The sequence below is a fragment of the Halichoerus grypus genome, chromosome 6, assembly GCF_964656455.1.
Source record: "Halichoerus grypus chromosome 6, mHalGry1.hap1.1, whole genome shotgun sequence".
Taxonomy (NCBI): domain Eukaryota; kingdom Metazoa; phylum Chordata; class Mammalia; order Carnivora; family Phocidae; genus Halichoerus; species Halichoerus grypus.
Genome location: NC_135717.1, coordinates 92,430,007 through 92,449,360, shown reverse-complemented (window position 1 = coordinate 92,449,360; position 19,354 = coordinate 92,430,007). Strand labels below are relative to the sequence as shown.

The 19,354-nt window shown below is 32.5% G+C and overlaps 1 protein-coding gene across 1 annotated transcript in view; it reads right to left on the bottom strand.

Moving 5' to 3' along the window:
• Window positions 1-19,354, bottom strand: part of PIK3C2G (phosphatidylinositol-4-phosphate 3-kinase catalytic subunit type 2 gamma) — a 377,014-nt gene that overhangs the window by 311,810 nt on the left and 45,850 nt on the right. Inside the window, exon 5 of the mRNA XM_036065643.2 lies at window positions 15,357-15,471. Within this exon, the coding sequence (XP_035921536.2) occupies window positions 15,357-15,471 (115 nt within the window). The remainder of the gene's footprint in view (window positions 1-15,356; window positions 15,472-19,354) is intronic.

The window sequence follows — 19,354 nt, the reverse complement described above, 5'->3', positions numbered from 1 at the left end:
CCTTCATTCTTCCCCTCCTGCTATCTTCTTCTTCTTCTTCTTCTTTTTTGTTTTTTACATGTAATGTATTATTTGTTTCAGAGGTACAGGTCTATGATTCATCAGTCTTACACAATTCACAGCGCTCACCATAGCACATACCCTCCCCAATGTCTATCACCCAGCCACTCCAACCCTCCCACCCCCCACCACTCCAGCAACCCTCAGTTTGTTTCCTGAGATTAAGAATTCCTCATGGTTGGAACTGGAGGGTATTATGCTGAGCAAAATAAGTCAATCAGAGAAAGACATGTATCATATGACCTCACTGATATGAGGAATTGCTCTAATCCTTTAAAGTTGTTTCTTCCACATTTAATTTAGCAGTAATAGTTTTTAATGATTCCTCTTTATCAATTATCTATAAAGAATTCAACTTAATTTTTTTCATAGCAACACTTTCTTTTTTGTTCTTTATACTTATGTCTTTATATACAATCTATCTGGAATGCATTTGTGAGTAAAGAGTGATATGTAGCTCCAATTTTAGACATTTTTCCAACATAATGGCAATTTTCTGGAACATCTTTAATGACATCTTTTCATCTCTGACCTATTACATTTATCACATGACCAGTTTTCATAAATATCTGATCTATTTCTGGACTCTAAATATCCCATTAATCTACACATCTATTCCTGTGCCAATACCAAATTGTTTCAATTATTCAATATTCTAGCATATTTTGAAGTGTGGAAATTAAAGTCACTATTTAAAAAATTATATTATCTATTTTTGCAGTTTCTCTTCCAGAACAATTTTAGAATTAGTGTGCCAGTGCTAGGGAGAAAATGCTAATATAGTGTTGACTTATATTTAATTTATGGGATTATGTAAGAAGAATTGGTATTTTTATAATATTGAATCTTCTTTTCAAAGATAAGTATATTTTTACATGCACTCTAATTCTCTTTTATGCCCTTGAGTAAAGTGTTAGTTTTCTTTCAGGTCATCATTACACATATTATGCTTTTTGCAAGATATTTTAAAGATTCTGTTCTATTATAAGTCAAAGTTTTTTTTCATGTTTATTAATTGGTTTTATGTGTTGACTTAGCTTGTGGAATCCTGCTGTAATACCTAATGGTTTTTCAGTTGATTATTTTGGATTTTCTAAATAGAAAATTATATTCTTTTAAAATAATTAGAGTTTTATCTATTGCTTCCCAACATTTTTGCTTCCTGTTGTCTAGAACACTCTTGGATAGTAGTAATGATAGTAGACGCCCTTCTCATTCTCTTGCTTTTATAGGAAATGCCTCAGATGATTAACAGTCAGATATGATATTTGCTGTGTATTCCTGCTGTATATTTTTCATGTTCTATTTTGTTAATGATTTTTAAAAATTATAAATAAGTTTCAAATTTTATCAGATAGGTTTTCTGTATCTGGTGCATCATATTGAGAAGATCATTTTTTTTCTTGAATGTGTTAATATACTAATTACAGTGATAGATTTTCCTAATGTAAATTATCTTTACATTTTTGTGTAGATTTGTCCCACTAGCAGATTTAGTTAGCAGATTTTTAAGTTTTTTTTGCATATATCAAAATTTAGATAGGCCTATAATTTTAACATTTTATTACCTTTATTTGTTTTAGGCATCACAATTAGGCCAGCCTTGTAAACTACATATATGTTTTCTCTGTCCTGGAACAGTTTATATAATTGGAAAATCTCTAGTCCCTGAAGGGGACTTTGGATTTTCTAAATAGAAAATTATATTCTATAATTATGAAGGTTTGGTGCAATTTGCCGAAAACTAACTTTTCACTCCACACTGTTCATTGTTTTCCTACTTTTATACTTCTCTCCTTGAGCTAATTTTGAAAGTGCATCATTCCTTAGGAAATTGTTTTGTTTTTTATAAAGCTGTCAAATGAATGTCCCAAGTTCCTCCTATTTTAAATATCTTTTGACATTTTATCTAGGAGTTCCACAATCCCCTTGCAATTTTTTCGTCCTTCCCATGCTGTCACTCTTCTTGTTTTACCAGGATGTTTTTTAGTAATAAATTTTCCTGTTGTTTCATGAGAATTTTGGTGGGCTGGTGGGTAGATTTGCATTTTACTATATTAATCCAGTCCTGAAGATAACTAATTATCATTCTAATTATGGGGTATCATGTATGATTTTGCATGAAGAAAGATCTCAAAACTGGAAAGGAAGAACAGTTCTGGCCCAAATCTCTCATTTTGCAAATAAGGACACTGGGTTTGACAAAATAAGACCAGACATTAGAACATAAATATTTGGAGTAAAAATAGCACACTTAAAATTTATTTATAGATTTAGGCATTCCTGGTATAATATGATACACGTGTTTCTTTTTTTCTTTCTTTTTTCCCACATGTTTCTTTTTATATAAGGGGGCAGTGAGGTGTTTTGCAAATTGTGGGCTAAAAATAACAGGTTTCTTGGGAAAATAGGGTTGGAAGACACCACTCAAATCAATACAGGTCTCTAACAGAACACACATGGACACACATATACAAATCTTAATAAAAATATCAGCACAGTTTTAAAGCAACTTCTTGCTAGATATGTCTCCAAAGGCAAGGAAAACAAAAGCAAAAATAAACTATTGGGACTTCATCAAGATAAAAAGCAAAGGAAACCCATACAAAACCAAAAGACAACCAACAGAATAGGAGAAGATATTTGCAAATGTCTTATCAGATAAAGGGCTAGTAACTAAGATCTATAAAGAACTTATCAAACTCAAACCCCAAAAATAAATAATCCAGTCAAGAAATGGGCAGAAGACATGAACAGATATTTCTGCAAAGAAGACATACAAATGGCCAACAGACACATGAAAAAATGCTCAACATCACGCAGCATCAGGGAAATACAAATCAAAACCACAATGAGATACTACTTCACACTGGTCAGAATGGCTAAAATTAACAAGTCAGGGAAAGACAAATGTTGGCGAGGTATGGAGAAAGGGGAACCCTCTTACACTGTTGGTGGGAATGCAAGCTGGTACAACCACTCTGGAAAACAGTATGGAGGTTCTCAAAAAGTTGAAAATAGAGCTACCCTATGACCCAGCAATTGCACTACTAGGTATTTACCCCAAAGATACAAATGTAGTGATCCGAAGGGGCACCTGCACCCCAGTGTTTATAGCAGCCATGTCCACAATAGCCAAACTATGGAAAGAGCCCAGATGTCCATCGACATATGAATGGATAAGGAAGATGTTGTATATATATATAATGGAATATTACTCAGCCATCAAAAAATGAAATCTTACCATTTGCAACGACATGGGTGGAACTAGAGGGTATTATGCTAAGAGAAATAAGTCAATCAGAGAAAGACAATTATCATACGATTTCACTCATGCAGAATTTAAGAAACAAAACAGAGGATCATAGGGGAAGGGAGGGAAAAATAAAATGAGACAAAATCAGAGAGGGAGACAAACCATAAGAGACTCTTTGCTATAGGAAGCAAACTGAGGGATGCTGGAGCGGAGGTGGGTGGGGGGGATGGGGTAACTTGGTGATGGACATTAAGGGGGGCTTGTGATGTAATAAGCACTAGGTGTTATATGCAACTGATGAACTCTACCTCTAAAACTAATAATACACTATATGTTAATTAATTGAATTTAAATACAATAAAAATTTTAAAAGATGCATCTGATTTCAAAAAATATAAAGAAATATCATAGTAAATAAAAGAGTTGGCTTTTAAAAAGCCAACTAGTTTGGTTGGAAGAGGATATAAGAAACCTTTGATGTTTCTAAATACAGAGGCAAGAGCAAAATGCACAAAAATTGTGGAATTCTGCAGTAAGCATTTTCAAGACAGAGCTTGAGGCTGAGTTGAGAAAAAAAAATGCACGTTTGGTGAATGGTCACTGGTCACTGTGTACAATACTGTCACTCTCAGCAGCTTCCTCTGTACTTTACTTTTAGCCACTGTTTTTAGTGGAACAAAACATTAATATGCCAGAATGTTTTACATGTATTAAGGTGACGTCTATGGGTAAGCTAATTTATGTTACAGAACATGTTGTATGGAGATTTTACTTAGTACCTCATTTTTTAGATATCATATTTAAAATACTAGCAGTCCTTTTTATGTGTGTTAGCAATAACAAAAACTATTATTGTGCTAGAATTGTCACTTAAGATTAAGTCTCTGATGTTAGAGTCTCCAATAACCATACGCTTTCTAAGAGCTATAAACTACTATTCACCACTTTGCCATCACTCTACTTGGTAAGACCACCATTTTGATCAATTTGTTTATGATGATCTAGGGCTATACTATCCAATATAGTAAGCACTAGACACATATGGCTATTGAACACTTAAAATGTCATTTGTCTGAATTAAGATGCACTCTAAGCATAAAATACATACTGAATTTTGAAGAAATTTAGCACAGAAAAGGAATATAAAACATCTCAATATTTTTGAAATTTTGATTACATGTTGAAATGATACCATTTTGGTTAAATAAAATATTTGAGTTAAATAAATAAAATATTGCATTAAAATTTATTTCTACTAGTTTCTTTTTATATGTTTTTAAAGTGGCTAGTAGAAAACTTAAAATAATTATGTGGCCCACATTTCCATTGGACAGAGCTCATCTAGAGGAAAGAGAAGAGAGAAAAAGAAAACAAAAGCATTAAAGAATAGAAAGAAGGTTGGTATATAGAATTTAATGAGTAAATGCAATAAGGAAAAATCAATCAGTGTTAGATGACTCTAGGTATCAGAAAAGATAGGGAAAAAGCCTACCATAGCAAGAGAAAGAGAAACAAAATATCACAGCTAAGGTGGGTAATAATGGAGAACAGGATTTGAGCACTAAGAGAAAAGGCCACGTTAGGTATTACTATGCTTATAATGTGAATATTGGAATTATCTACTTCAGATTATACACATTAGATGTTTTTCTCAATCTGGTAACATTTCAAATATGGGTTCTTAGTAGTTTTATTTAATAATCATGTAAGAAAACTTAGACTGTTAAATGAACTGAATCTTTATGATACAAGGAAAAGTTTAGGTTTTTTCTTCATATATACTAGTAAATCAAAATTCTGCACATCCATTTATTTATTCCTTCAACAAATCTTTGATTCCAGCTATGTGTTGTTAGCTACTATCTTAGGAACTGTTATGAATATACCTGCCATTTAAGATTTAAACACCAAAAAGCTGAATCCTTGCACATAATTACTCTTATTTCCTATTCATAAGTAGCTCATGTTATTTTAAAGTATTTCTATAGCAGTGTGTTTATATAAAGAGAGAGTAATGACTTTACCTAACACCAAAAAATGAATACGTCAAATTTATCTTATGGGCAAAAAAAGACATCCTGAGTAATGTTGGACCTACAAATATTGATTACCATCAGGATAGGCACTCCTTGTAAACTCACATTTACAAACATTATTCTTTTATTGGAATAAATACATATCCTTTTTTTATAGGATCACCTAGTTAGGATTAAATATTCTCCGTTCTTATATGTAAGAAGTAGTCACAGAGATGCATTGTGAAATATTATAGTCATATATAGGAAAAAAATGTAAATCCATTTGATTTTATAAAAACTGAGAGCCAGGATTGCTGAGAGCTATTAAAGATATTTCTTTAAGGAAATTCAACAATTAAGCTTCCTTTTAATACTTAGGTTGACTAAGAGATGTAAGGTAAATATAACAAAATATTAAAATAATAGTATTGTAGCACTCCAGAGAATATTTTCAAATACTTATGTGTGTGTATTCTGTGCATACACATACTCCTTTTGTATTTGCCACTTAAAAATGTTGATGATATTACATCTATCATAATCCTTAATTCCAGTAAATTTTTTAAACAACAAAAACACCCTGGATTTATGCTTAAAGTGTTATTTGTTGCTACTCAACATAAATAAAGATCAGTGGTACATTGTTTTCCTCAATCAGTGCTCCTCAATTTTATTGTTATTTTGCTTTCAGGGAAACCACAAATAGGACAAGTTAAACTTCATGATTTAGTGAGACTATTCTAAAACTAGGGCTCACAGCCATAGGGTGTTTAGTAGACGAGGGTCATGGTTTTGAATAGGGACCCTCTATGGGACATAAATTGATCCCAGCAGCTACAATTCAAGACAGAACTGCACCTAAGAGATCTAAACCTTTCTTTTTGGATGCCTGTTTTTTTCTTCAGAATTCCCTCCAGCATTCTTAATCTTAGGAAACAAACTGAGGGTTGCTGGAGTGGTGGGGGGTGGGAAGGATGGGGTGGCTGGGTGATAGACATTGGAGAGGGTATGTTATGGTGAGCGCTGTGAATTGTGGAAGACTGATGAATCACAGACCTGTACCTCTAAAACAAGTAATACATTATTATATATAAAAGAAGATAGTAGGAAGGGAAAAATGAAGGGGGGGAATCGGAGAGGGAGACGAACCATGAGAGACTATGGACTCTGAGAAACAAACTGAGAGGGGAGTGGGGGGATGGGTTAGCCTGGTGATGGGTATTAAAGAGGGCACATATTGAATGGAGCACTGGGTGTTATATGCAAACAATGAATCACGGAACACTACATCAGAAAAATAAGTAAATAAATAAATAAATAAATAAATAATAAAATAAATAAATAAAATCTTAAAAAGAGAGAATTCCCTCCAGCTTGTAAAACGGCAACTATCCCTCATGCCTCTTCAATTGAATATGGTTGTATTTCTTTACATATATAGTACACATACTTTTTTAAATTCAATTTTTTTAATCTAGAGGAAATGTTTTGTAACAACTTTCAAGTTTACAATGCCCTCTTTTAAGCTGTGCATTCACAAAGACAAATAATCGCACAACAATTTAAATAAATAAAGAAGATAGAAAGTAAATAAGGAGGAAACATATCAGTGAATGTGGAACTTTGTGTCCTTTGCAAAAATGTATACTAAACTCCAGGGAGTTATTTTGGAGATATGGTGTGCAAAATTTGTAATACAGTCACCAACTCAAGAAAATAAAAAATACAGATCTTATCCCATTTCAAAGGTTTTATTATTTTTCCCACAAACCTCCAGAGGAGAAACATTCTTTAGACTTTGCTAATACAAAACATTCAAGGACTAAACTTAAAATAATTCATTTAGGCCTCATTAAGATGATACTGGCTAATTTGAAATACTACGAAATTCACATATTCTCCAGCTAATTCCTTTACCTTAAGAAAAATAGAACTCCAGTTGATTCAAAATTTGTGGAGGGTGGGAGTGGGATTTTTATTTCTTAGTTTTTAGAAGTAAATGTTTTTGAGTAACAAAAATAACTTGATAGCTGCCTATTGATTATTATAGTTTTGGTATAATAAAATTAAATTATATACCTTTGTTTAGTTCTGATTTTCTTTGTCTTCTTGGAAAAATCATGCAACAGGTTTTTATTTTTATAAAAACTTGATAAAACTTTTATAAAATCTTTTATAAAAACTTGATAAAAAGAATCAAGTCTGTTGGTTAATGATGCGTGTATAAGCATTACAAAGCTTTTTAGAAAACTTGGGTCTGACATAACAATAAAAAAATTAAAATAAAATTAAAAAAAGAAAACACACACACACACACAAAAAGAAAACTTGGGTCTGAAATATGCTATAATTCTTACCTGTAGCTTTTAATAACAAACAACCTTTATTTAGCACAAGCTCTTTCTTTGGGGAATTGCTTTCAAATGAAGTTATATAGAGAGTATTCACATATTAGGACATTTGTTCTTTTATAGAATTATTGGTTAAAACCAAATGCAAGTTTATACAGTATATTATTATTATCATTATTTTAGCTAACTATTTATTAAAGATAGAAGCCAAAATTAATTTTTAAATGTTAGGAAAAGTACTCTGAAGGAGATCTAATAACTGAATTGAAGTAACTCAAGATACTCTTAATGAATGATTTATTACGAGAACACAACTTTTATTATTATATGTGAGAGCTCTCAAAGTTATGACATGTTTTTTTCTAATTCTCTGACATGATTTTGTGATTTATAAGAGGAAGAGCAAAGTTATGTAAAAGAGAAAAATACCTTAAGCTATTTATTTGACCAAATTAAGTCTAAAAAGCTAAAAAGAGTCGATTATAATATTGGTAATCTTAGGCTGTTCCAAATATGCTGAAAATAATTAATTTGTTCAAGTTTGCTAAATGGAATCCTTAATTTTATTAAGAAGAAAGAGACTCATTTTCCCCCCCCCCAGGAATATATACAACCCAGTTTTTACTGCTGGTGAGTATAATCATTATATATAAAGTTTAAACTTTATATAGCTTCAACTTTATATAACTTAGCCTTTTCCTTACTGGTATTTAATAGTCTGATTACTTTGAATAAAACAATTCCAATTTATAATCAAATGTTTAAAGAATAAATACAAATTGTCATGAAATTAGCTAATTTTTTTAAACAGTAGGTTTTTTTAAGAAGATTATTTTAAAATTCTAATTAGATTTAATTTTCAAAGAGGACTTTTCACTCTAATCAAAGGTTATTCAACATTTTCTCTACTAGGAAAGGTCAGAAGAGAGAAAAGAGACTCCCAAGTAGATAGCCAGATCAAACTAATCAATGCTGCTGATGAATAAAGAGGTAGATAATGCCTTTTAAATTTAGATTTAAGAATGTATATGACAATTTCAAAGTAAGATTTTTAATTACATAGGTTTTGTTTTTTTTTCTTTTTACATTTTTTAGCACTCTGGGTTCTAGCATTCCTTCAAAAGTCAATTAAATCATAAAGAACAGTTTTGTTTTGTTTCATTTTGTTTTGTTTAAATCAAGAATATAACACCTGGTCATAACTGTAAACAACTGGCCCAAGCAGAATTTTCAAGAAAGATTATTCGGTTTCTTCTTATGCAGCACTTGTGATTTGCTACTGACAAATGATTTATTCAACAAAAAGCTTTTAAGTGCAGTAAATGTTATTGTTTCACACAGCACCTAAGAAACATTGTTTTTAAGCTGAATTAGAAAGTAAAACACATAGCAAGACTTTTGAGAGAAGAAATTACTTACATCACATAGGTTAGGAGTAAGAAACAGAAAACCCTGCACTCCCAGTAAATGCTGGGCTAGATACTAAGGGGTACAATTGTGAAGTAAAATTATACTTCATATATTACAAATATATTTATGAAGAAAAAGCTCATTTAAGATGGTTACAAGAGTAGGTGAAGATACGAGTCTTGTTACTCCCTGGAAGGAAAGCAGAAGCAGGCACACTCTGGGTTTTATATCTGTACTGCGTCTAACGGGGAAGAAAAGAGGTAGTAGTAGTAGGTCCTGTCCTCAAGCCTGCCATTGTTTAGCCTGATGGGGTCTGCCTACTGGATAAGATCATGGGAAAAGGGGAAATGAAATTACCAAGGACATTTCCTACTGTAGTAATTAATTTGGGGTCGACAGACCAGGAACACGATGGAAGATGTTAATATTTTTTGAATGTACAAGATTCCTTTTATCCTTCTATTACTTCTCTATTAATTTATTCAGATTCTAATTTGCAGTTTCTGTATTCCATACTTCATAGTGCTGACCATTTTGTATTAAGCTATCTTGAGCCTATGAGAAAATTGATAGTTTCTGACCTAATTCTTTAATTTTTTCTTTGTTCATAATATATTATATTATTTAAAACCATGTATAAAGAAAGCAATTTTTGAGGAGAATACTGTAGTTAATGAAACTATTTGATATAATTGAAGTAGCTGGTAAAGACATGATATCTAGGTGTAAGAGGTCAGGAACCTTCTCATTTTTGAGAATAGTTATGGAGACATGCTATTAAAGTGAATTCCTGTATTTATGGAAACATTGAACAGGGAGAGGAAGAGACAGAGCAAGAGCAAGAGCAATGGGGGGGGGGAGGGAGGAGAAAGGGAGAGAGAGAGAGAGAAAAAACGGAATGTTTTAATTTACAGAAAAAGTTGGTAATACTAAATTAGGATGAATGTTATAAATGAGTTGCCATAATAATATAGTTGACATATAAAAAAGGGAATTTGTACTTCCTAGAAAAGTTATCTTTCTTAATTTTGCAATAGGTTATGGAATATAAATAGTACCTTAATTGCTTTATTAAATTCAGTTTTGTTCAATGTACTGTTTTGGAAAAATGTGTAAATTTTTTTTCATAGAGTCCAAATTATTAGGTTAGTAATATCCCTGGGCCTCTAAAGACAGGTGAGTTCAATGCAATAACAAAGTATGACTTAAGGAGGAAATACGAATAAAGCATCATAAATACACGATTAACAAAGTTATGAGAAAATATCCAGACCATTGACATTTTAATTGTGATGCAATAAGTCTTAGAATAGTCAGACAAATATACTGACTGGAAGAAACCAAGGAGTTTACATTTTAAGGATTTGCCCTTACCTAGTCTAAAATAGATGAGAAATGGCAAAAGTAGCAACTAAATATAATTTATCTCTATCTTCATAATGCAGAACAGATTGAAAAGCATAGTTCTGATAACATAAGGAGAATTTAAAATGAAAAAAAAAATTTCTAAATCGTTCCACAAAAATAATAGTGTTTTTTTGCTGGGGCAGGGGAAGAGAATACTTCTCTACTTTTAAGTTCACTGTATCTGAACAACCACATAATATTTTAATTTATTTAGACCTACACTTCACTGGAGCTCAAAGCAATCCATACACCCTGAAAAGATTAGTAGAGGCTTAATAAAATTCTTATATTTGGAATTAAAGATTACTAAAATGTAATCCTATGGCTCATTTGTAAAGTAGAACAATACATTAAAAATAATTTTTTTAAAAGATAAAGAAATTGAAGTTAAAGGAAGTTAAACTCATTTTGCCAAAGCAACAGTAATAGAGTAGCATTATCAATAGTGTGCAGAATTTGTTTTGGTAATATCAATTGCTTAAAGAGTCTCAAAATTCCAAAAAGAAAATTTTTGTCTAATCAGAAATTTAACAAGCTCACCTTTAGTGATTATGATTTACCTTTGTTTTAGTCAAATCATTTCTAAATGTTTTCTGGTTAAAATTGTTAAAAATTTAAATATGTCAGAAAATGAGTGTTCTATAAGTTATGATTTCCTAGTGTTTGACCTAAATGCTGTATGCTGAATTATAAACCCATGTTTACAACCCAAGTAACTGGTCATTTTCCCCAATGAAACATTATCCCTATAATATTTATTTTCAAGTGGCCCTTTATTATGAAGGAGACTTTGTTATATATTAGAAAGATTCAGGCTTCAGAGCCAGATAAACTTGTGCTATCCTGACTTTGCTGCTTCCAAATTTTGTAACCTTATTATTTTATTATTGTAAGTTATTATTTTCTCCTACCCTCAATTTTTCCACCTGTAAAATGGAAATAATGCTTCTCTATGTGTGAAAATTTTAGTCCATTAAAGACTTTTAATAAGGGAAGTAGATTTTGCTGTTGTTTTACTGTTATTATTTTCATCTCCATGAGAAATTATTTATTTCCTTAATCTCTTGATAGCAAAAAAGTCAGGTTTATCAGAGTTTTGTAAATTAAAATGAAATAAATAATTATCATTTGTATTGTAGTTCTTTTTCAAGGTGAAATTAGCTACTTTAACATTTTAGTGTATAAGACTTCTTTTCAGGGCACCTGGGTGGCTCAGTCGGTTGAGTGTCTGCCCTCTGCTGGGATCATGATCCCAGGGTCCTGGGATAGAGCCCTGCATTGGGCTCCCTGCTCAGCGGGGAGTCTGCCTCTCCCCACTCCCCCCAGGCTTGTGCTCCAGCACGCTCTCTCTCTCACTCTAACTCCCTCTCAAATGAATAAATAAAATCTTTTTAAAAAAAAGATTTCTTCTTACTTTCTGAATAGAAATACACTTGTTTTAACAAAAATTAATATATTTAAACATGATTTGAAAAGATACCTTTTCATCCTTAAAAACTATGATGCATGTTTTTATTTCAAGATATATGATGCTATATTTTTAATAATTTATATATTCTATGTCATTTTATAATAAAATTATGTTCATGACCTATCTTACTTCTATTTCGGAGTACTATTGGAGATTTAGTTTTTTCCCAGTTTCTGTTCTTCTTATTGTTAATACTAGAAATTATGTTATGGTAAATATCCTTTATAATAAGTCTTTTTGTATTATGATTGTTACTTAGAAATATTCAATGAAGCAGAATTGCTGAAACACAGATGATCTATCAGTTTTAGACACACTTCTACAGACCTTTAACATGTTTGACAAAATTCTCTTCAGTAAGTGCTATATCAATATATATTTCTAGCAGCTGTTTATATATTGTCCATTTCCAACTGAATTTCATCATAAGTATTTTAAGAATTTGATGGGCAAAAATGGTATCTCATTGTTTTAATTGGATGTTTATTAGTTAAATTCTTTAAATAATTTCTTGTCCATTGAATTTCTATTCATGCTACTCACATTCTTAGCCTGTTTTTTCTTGATAATTATTTTTTAAAAACAAAATTTAAGTGTATTTTATATATTCTAAGGCCATTAACATTTTATCACATGGTACTGATTCTTTTTCCTCAGTATTTATTCTTTAAATACAAGTTTATCATTGACTTTTCTTTGCACTGTTTCCATATTCTTGCCATTAATCCCTCTGTGATCTACAAGCATTTGGATTATAATAATGTTAATACTGTCCACATGATAGGGCATTACAGGGCTTTATGAATTTTTAGGCAAGGGAGAGGGTAAAGATTATATGTAACTTACTTTTGTATTCTCAATGATTAACCAAATATCTTAAGAGTCTCATGCTCTACCGACTGAGCTAGCCGGGCGCTTAACCAAATGTCTTATATGTGTGCGGTTTTCAATAGGAGTTGAAGTAGACTAATACAATCTCTGCACCCCATTCCTGCAGACACCTAAGAAACTACACATATTTTTCACCCTGTGCTCCAGCATGAAGAACCTATTTACTATTTCCTGTATATCCTTCAAGAGCTTTTGCACTATTGTTTCATAGTTCAGACCCAGGGCAAACAGCCAAACCCAGGTTTGAATTCAGGCTTCACTCTACCAGCTTAAACTGTGATCTTAAACAAAGCCTCAGACTTCCTGTCTGTAAAACAAGGGTAATTACAGTATCTATCATACTGATAATGTCATAAGACTTAGAAGTCTACCCAATATGAGGTAACCAAATAATGAGCACTTGATAAATGGTTATTATTATTACAATCAAAGCTAGTCAAATACTCCAGATGTAGTACTATAACTGCTGAGTCTAAATTATTACCTATTACATTATTAACTTTATTGTGTGTTACCTGTGCTCCCTCTATAGAACAACATTATGAAGATTTCCAAGTATTTAAGGACATGGTTTTTTAATTTATTTTTATTATTATTATTATTATTATTTTTTTTTTTGAGAGAGAGAGAGAGAGTGGGAGAGGAGGGACAGAAGGAGAGAAAGAGGGAGGGATAGGTAGAGACAGAGAGAACCAGCTGAGCCACCCAGGCACCCCAGGACATATTTTTTTAGACAAATTGCAAGAGAATAAACAAACAAAAAAAACCCAAAACTGAATGATTTAGATGTTAGAAAGAATGATAATGAATGTTATGCTTATTTTAAAAAGTCATACCAAACACATAGGATGTTAATCTTAAATAGTAAGTAAATCCCTGATATATACATATCTTTCAAATTCCAGTAGGGAAAAATGAGTATAATTAATCTATACTAATACTTGTAACTTTACTATCCTAATAAAAACCCAGGTAAATGAAATGTTGTTAGAAACAAATGACTATAAAATATTTTAGAAATCTATTATGTTCATATTAATAAGAAAAAAAACCAAAATGATATATACATTTTTACCAGTCAACAATTGAGCTAATTATGGATGACTTACACATTTGAAACAGCAATTAATACAAGGTCCATTATAAATTTGTTCACATTATACTCTTCCAAATTTCTATCTCTTTATCACTTTTGCTTGTGGGATGATATTTCCTACTGGTAACACTGAATACATAAATTTAATAATGTCTCTAATTTTTTGTATCTAATGTTTGACATTAGCCAAAGTCCAGATGTACATTTGGAGACATATACATTCAGAAGATAAATTTTAATGAGTATTCAGTATAAGGTTACATTTCTCAAGTATTTCTCCTTGCTCTTTGAATATACTTTCAAATACCATATGTTGGAAGAGGGTAGCAGCCTAGTCATTGGGTATGTTAACAGGTTCAAATAGAGAAGGGGGGTATCTGTGAGTTCAGTACAAAAACATCTGTGATTTCATATAAATCTTTACTATTATTTTGTTAAAACTGGGATTACAAAAAGGGAAATTTTCAGTCTTAAAAGTCACTCACAGTTAACACTGCACAATAAAGGACTGGATTTGCTGATAATATTGTTAAATTCATCAAATTTTCACATACATTTATGATGGAATAATAATGACAGTGACAATGAGTATCTGAAACCAAATACACTTTTACTTCCATGAGACTGTTGTTCTTTAGACACTTGTGGAAACACAAAGGAAAAAATGTAAATGACAATTCACTTTATTGACTACTTTAGTTTATGACTTTACTATCTAGAATAACTGCAGTACCAGCAGAGGAATATCTCCTTTCTTAAAATTGTATTATATTTTCAAGGTTGGTCTTTAAGGAATTTCAGAATAGTCATAATTGTGATATAATAAGAGAAAGTGAGTTTTCTATCAAATAAGTATTTGCAGTTGACCTACTTAGACTTTTCTAATTGTTATAAGAGCTGCCTGACTAAAGAAATGAAGGTTACTCTTTTATGAAAATGTTATAATGCTCATACTGAAACCCTCCGTGATTTTTAAAAATCAGCATTTAATCAGCATACTAATATTATTCCAAATAAAAAATTACTTATTACAAAATAATTTGTTACTTTTAAAAAATTGTGATCAGTTCTAATAAGCTTTATTACAGTGACTTGTTTTGCCCAGGATTTTTTTGGTTTCAAAACTGAAATTTCCATGTCCTGAGAATATCACCCTCCTGGTCACAGGTCGCTTAAATACATGTTGCCATAAATACACAAAATACTAAATAAAACCAAGAATGAGACTGTTGCCATGAGTCATAAAATTTTGAATTCACCTTAAAAAGGGCAAAATTGATTTAATTATGTTGGTTATAAGAGTATAGTGTTTGTACAAAGTATGTTTAAAAAAAATGAAGTATGCCTTAGCATAGGTTATAACAATGATCAAATTTTACCTTAATAAGATACTTACTTCTGCAAAAATTCTTCATAGCCACATATACTTAGAAGTTGATCTTTGGGGAATAACTGGTCATTTGTACAAAAATGTAGAATCTCTGCAATTAGGTCTTTGACAAGATAATTAGCTAAAAACAAAGGTGAATAATAAAAAGTTAATAAGAGCTTATCATATATTGCCTGGGATAAAGGTTTTGAGCACAAAAAAAAGATATATACATTATGAACTATTGTAACTGTCTAGCTCCATCAAGAGGAATTAAAATGAGATGCATCTCATTTATTAGTCTGATTAAATTTGGAGATACTTTGAAAAACAATTCTTTGCATTTTCTTTAATCAGTCTGTCTTCATATTACTGACAGAGCTAGATATTGTATTCCTCATGTTAAAATCTTAATACATTGTGGCTCTGCATAAAAAAGTATTCTGTGAGGGCAGCTGGGTGGCTCAGTCGGTTAAGGGTCTGATTTTGGCTCAGGTTGTGATCTCTCGGGTCCTGAGATCAAACCCTGCATTGGGCTGCTCAGAGGGGAGTCTGCTTGTCCCTCTGCCCCTCTCCCTCTCCTGTCTCTCTCTCTCATTCTCTCTCTCAAATAAGTAAATAAAATCTTTTTTTAAAAAAGTATTCTACTGTGGTTACTCATAGGGACTTAGGAGATTCAGTGAGTGATAAGTGGCAAGTCAAGAGTCTAACCTAAATCTGTCAGATTCCAAAGCCTGTGCTGTCAATGATTCTAAGTCTCCAAGCTTATCATTCTTCCTTTCCCATGTGGGAATCACTCAAGTTTCCATCTTGGACAGCATTACAATAACTTTAATGAACATGTGCTTTTTTTCTCTACCTTCTATGGAGCTCAAAATGTAAGCATACTATAGGGTAAATTCCTTTGTCTTTACATTCCATAATCTCCCCACTAAGCTCTTACACACATATGCCATTTAATAGTGGCCAGAACCATACTGACTTGCTACAGTAATATTTGTCTGTTAAATATTTTCCTAATTATAAATGACAAATAGTACAGGGCTCATTTATAACCATAAATGATGATAGTTGAAAATTATATATATCTCCATGCTTTGAGTGTGATCTCACGGTCTCAATCAATGAAGCAAGGGCAAACAGACTGTACTTATGACCCCTAACCAGTGGGAATTTGAACAGCATACTGCAAACTCTCAATTGTATTCATCTGAGTTGTGTTTAGTTTGCAATTATGTTTTTTTGTTTTGTTTTGTTTTTTGTTTTTTTTGCTATAGCTTCTTTTACTTCCATACCTTTTTGTTTGGAAGAAAAGGTTTTTGACACAAACTGGCTAACAAAATGTAGCGCAACTGACATTGCAGGACCTGCCTGCAAATGTCAAAAAAACGGGGGAAGAGAATAATGCTGGATTTTAAAGTGTGGGTTTTATGGTAGATCAAGGTATTTTCTAAGAAATGGTCAGAGAAAAAATGGTAAATATCATCGTGGAATTAGGGATTGTGTTAATGGTTTGACATGGTAGAGAGTATCTTAAATACTCTGTTGCTTGGGAATAATGATTGAAATGGTGTTGGAAGCTAGAAGAAAATATGGCCATAGCAAAATCATAACTGTAAGGGCTCTGACAAGGAGGGGAGAATATTGCCAGTATATGATGGCAGGAAAATATCCCCAGAGACACCAGTTCATTTTAGTTAATTTGGCTCTCCCATTTCCAGGCTGCACCCCCAGTGCTATAGGGGGCATGCATGAAATCATTATTTCACTACAATCATCTTTCCACTCTATGTGACAGACTCCATAATCCAATTTCTACTCTTACTTCTCTCCTACACTTTGGCTTAATTATCTCCTACTTTATGTTTCATGTTACTCTTTGAATGTTTCATTATTACTTCAAATTAGACATATCTAGACCTGAAATTATGATCTTTCTCCTTGAAGTCAGCCATTAAGTGTCTGTAAGTTAAACTTCTCATCCATATTGTAAGCCAACAAGTACTATGGCTTCTTTTAAGTATATTTTATACTCGTACCTTCACTTTGGCAACTAAGATAATACTTTCCCCAATTTCTTGTACTCTTCCACTTTATGCAGTCCTTCTCAACCTGTTGACCATATTGCCTACCATATTGAAGAGGAAAATGCCCTTCTTTAAAGATTCTTTAATTAACTACCCTGTGCATCAAATCTAGTTTTTTGCACATCATCCTCTATCTCTTTACCCATCTTTTGAGATACAAGAATCATTGCTTTTTGCTATATCTTACTTCTTAATCTCTGTTTTTCCTATACTAGGTTCCATTTCCTTCAATTAAGTCCCTTTTCTTTTATATATTCAATATTCTCCGATCCAAAGATGCTTTTGTTTTTTCTTAAAATTTCTGTTTCTGTTTAATCTTCCAATAAAATCTCCCCTCATCCATTTCATTCCATTATGATAGTATTTTTTTAACCTTACCATTACTGCCAAACTTCTTTAAAAAGTAGATAACTTCTGTAAACCATTCTCAATCACTCTTTAATCTTTGCAAACTGACTTCTACTTCCAACACTTTGCAGGTCACAAACGGCCTCCTAATACAGTTCTAACCATGAATCATCTAAATCTGAAAGGAAAGACACTCTAGAGCAATTTTGTACTTGGAAATAAGGACAAGGGAATCATCTTCATTGAAGTGATAATTGAAGATTATGGAACACAGAATTCTTTGCTCAAAAAACTTAATTCTCTAAAGGAGTCCATTTCCTCACTCTTGGGGAAACTGTTCTCTTTGGATGAAAATGCCTTATCCTCACCCATCTCCTCCTCTTTATTTATCTAGATTTCATTATTCCCTAAATTTCTAGGAACAGCTTCTACCTTTTGTTGAAGTCATTCTTGATATATTCTTCAGATACACTATTTTGTTCTTTATAGCACATCTGTATTTACTAGTAAAACACTTATATAAAGTGCTGAAAGGATCACAGTTTTGGCGTAAAGATTATTTCAAAGTGAAAACATTTGAAATCTTATCTGAACTTTCTTTATCTGACTAAAGCAGAGACTCCCTAATACAGCTTCCATTAACTTCCTTCGGAGGGAATTTCCTGCAAATTCCAGGAAGGAGACAGACTGCTCATCCACTATCATGAATACATATATATAGTTCCTATTTTCCTTTTTTTTTTTTTTAAAGATTTTATTTATTTGACAGAGAGAGACACAGAGAGAGAGGGAACACAAGCAGGGGGACTGGGAGAGGGAGAAGCAGGCTTCCCACAGAGGAGGGAGCCCGATGCGGGGCTCGATCTCAGGACCCCGGGATCATGACCTGAGCCGAAGGCAGACGCTTAACGACTGAGCCACCCAGGCGCCCCAGTTCCTATTTTCCTATTGAAGCTCCAAGTGACACCCCCTGCCCACACACACACACATACTTTTATATTAAATTAGTATATAAACCTTTACCTCTGGGTATTCAGCAAGTAACCCCTGCATGCATGTGTAAATAACTTTGCCTTTTCTCCTACTAATCTATTGTCAGCTAAGTCACAGCCACCACCCCACCCCCTTCAAATATAAGTGGATAGAGGAAAGGTTTTCCTCCCAACAGTGGTATGTGCAGCTCTGTGTGTTTTCTTGAACGTGTCCTTTCTCCTCTGCTTCGTCCTCCTTCTTCCTCTGTACTTCACCCCTTCCTCCACCTCCTCTTCCTCCTTCTCAAAAACATTTTTAATATCCTTCAGAGTAGACATCCTCTTTACTACTATACATCTCTAACACTAGACACAATGACCTAATCAATTTCCTGAAACTTCTCATAAAAGTAAAAAATGACCTCCAACTTGCCACATTCAACAAAAGAACATCCAGAGAGAGAGAGAGATGTTGGAAATTAAATATTTTAAGCTGGAAGAAGAGAAGTGGTCTCCCTAGTTCAGGGTTATTCCCTCTTCTCCAGCAACTGAGGCCAAGATGACACAGATTGTGATTGGCTCAGGGTTCAACACCACTGATTTTGGCTTGGCAATCAGA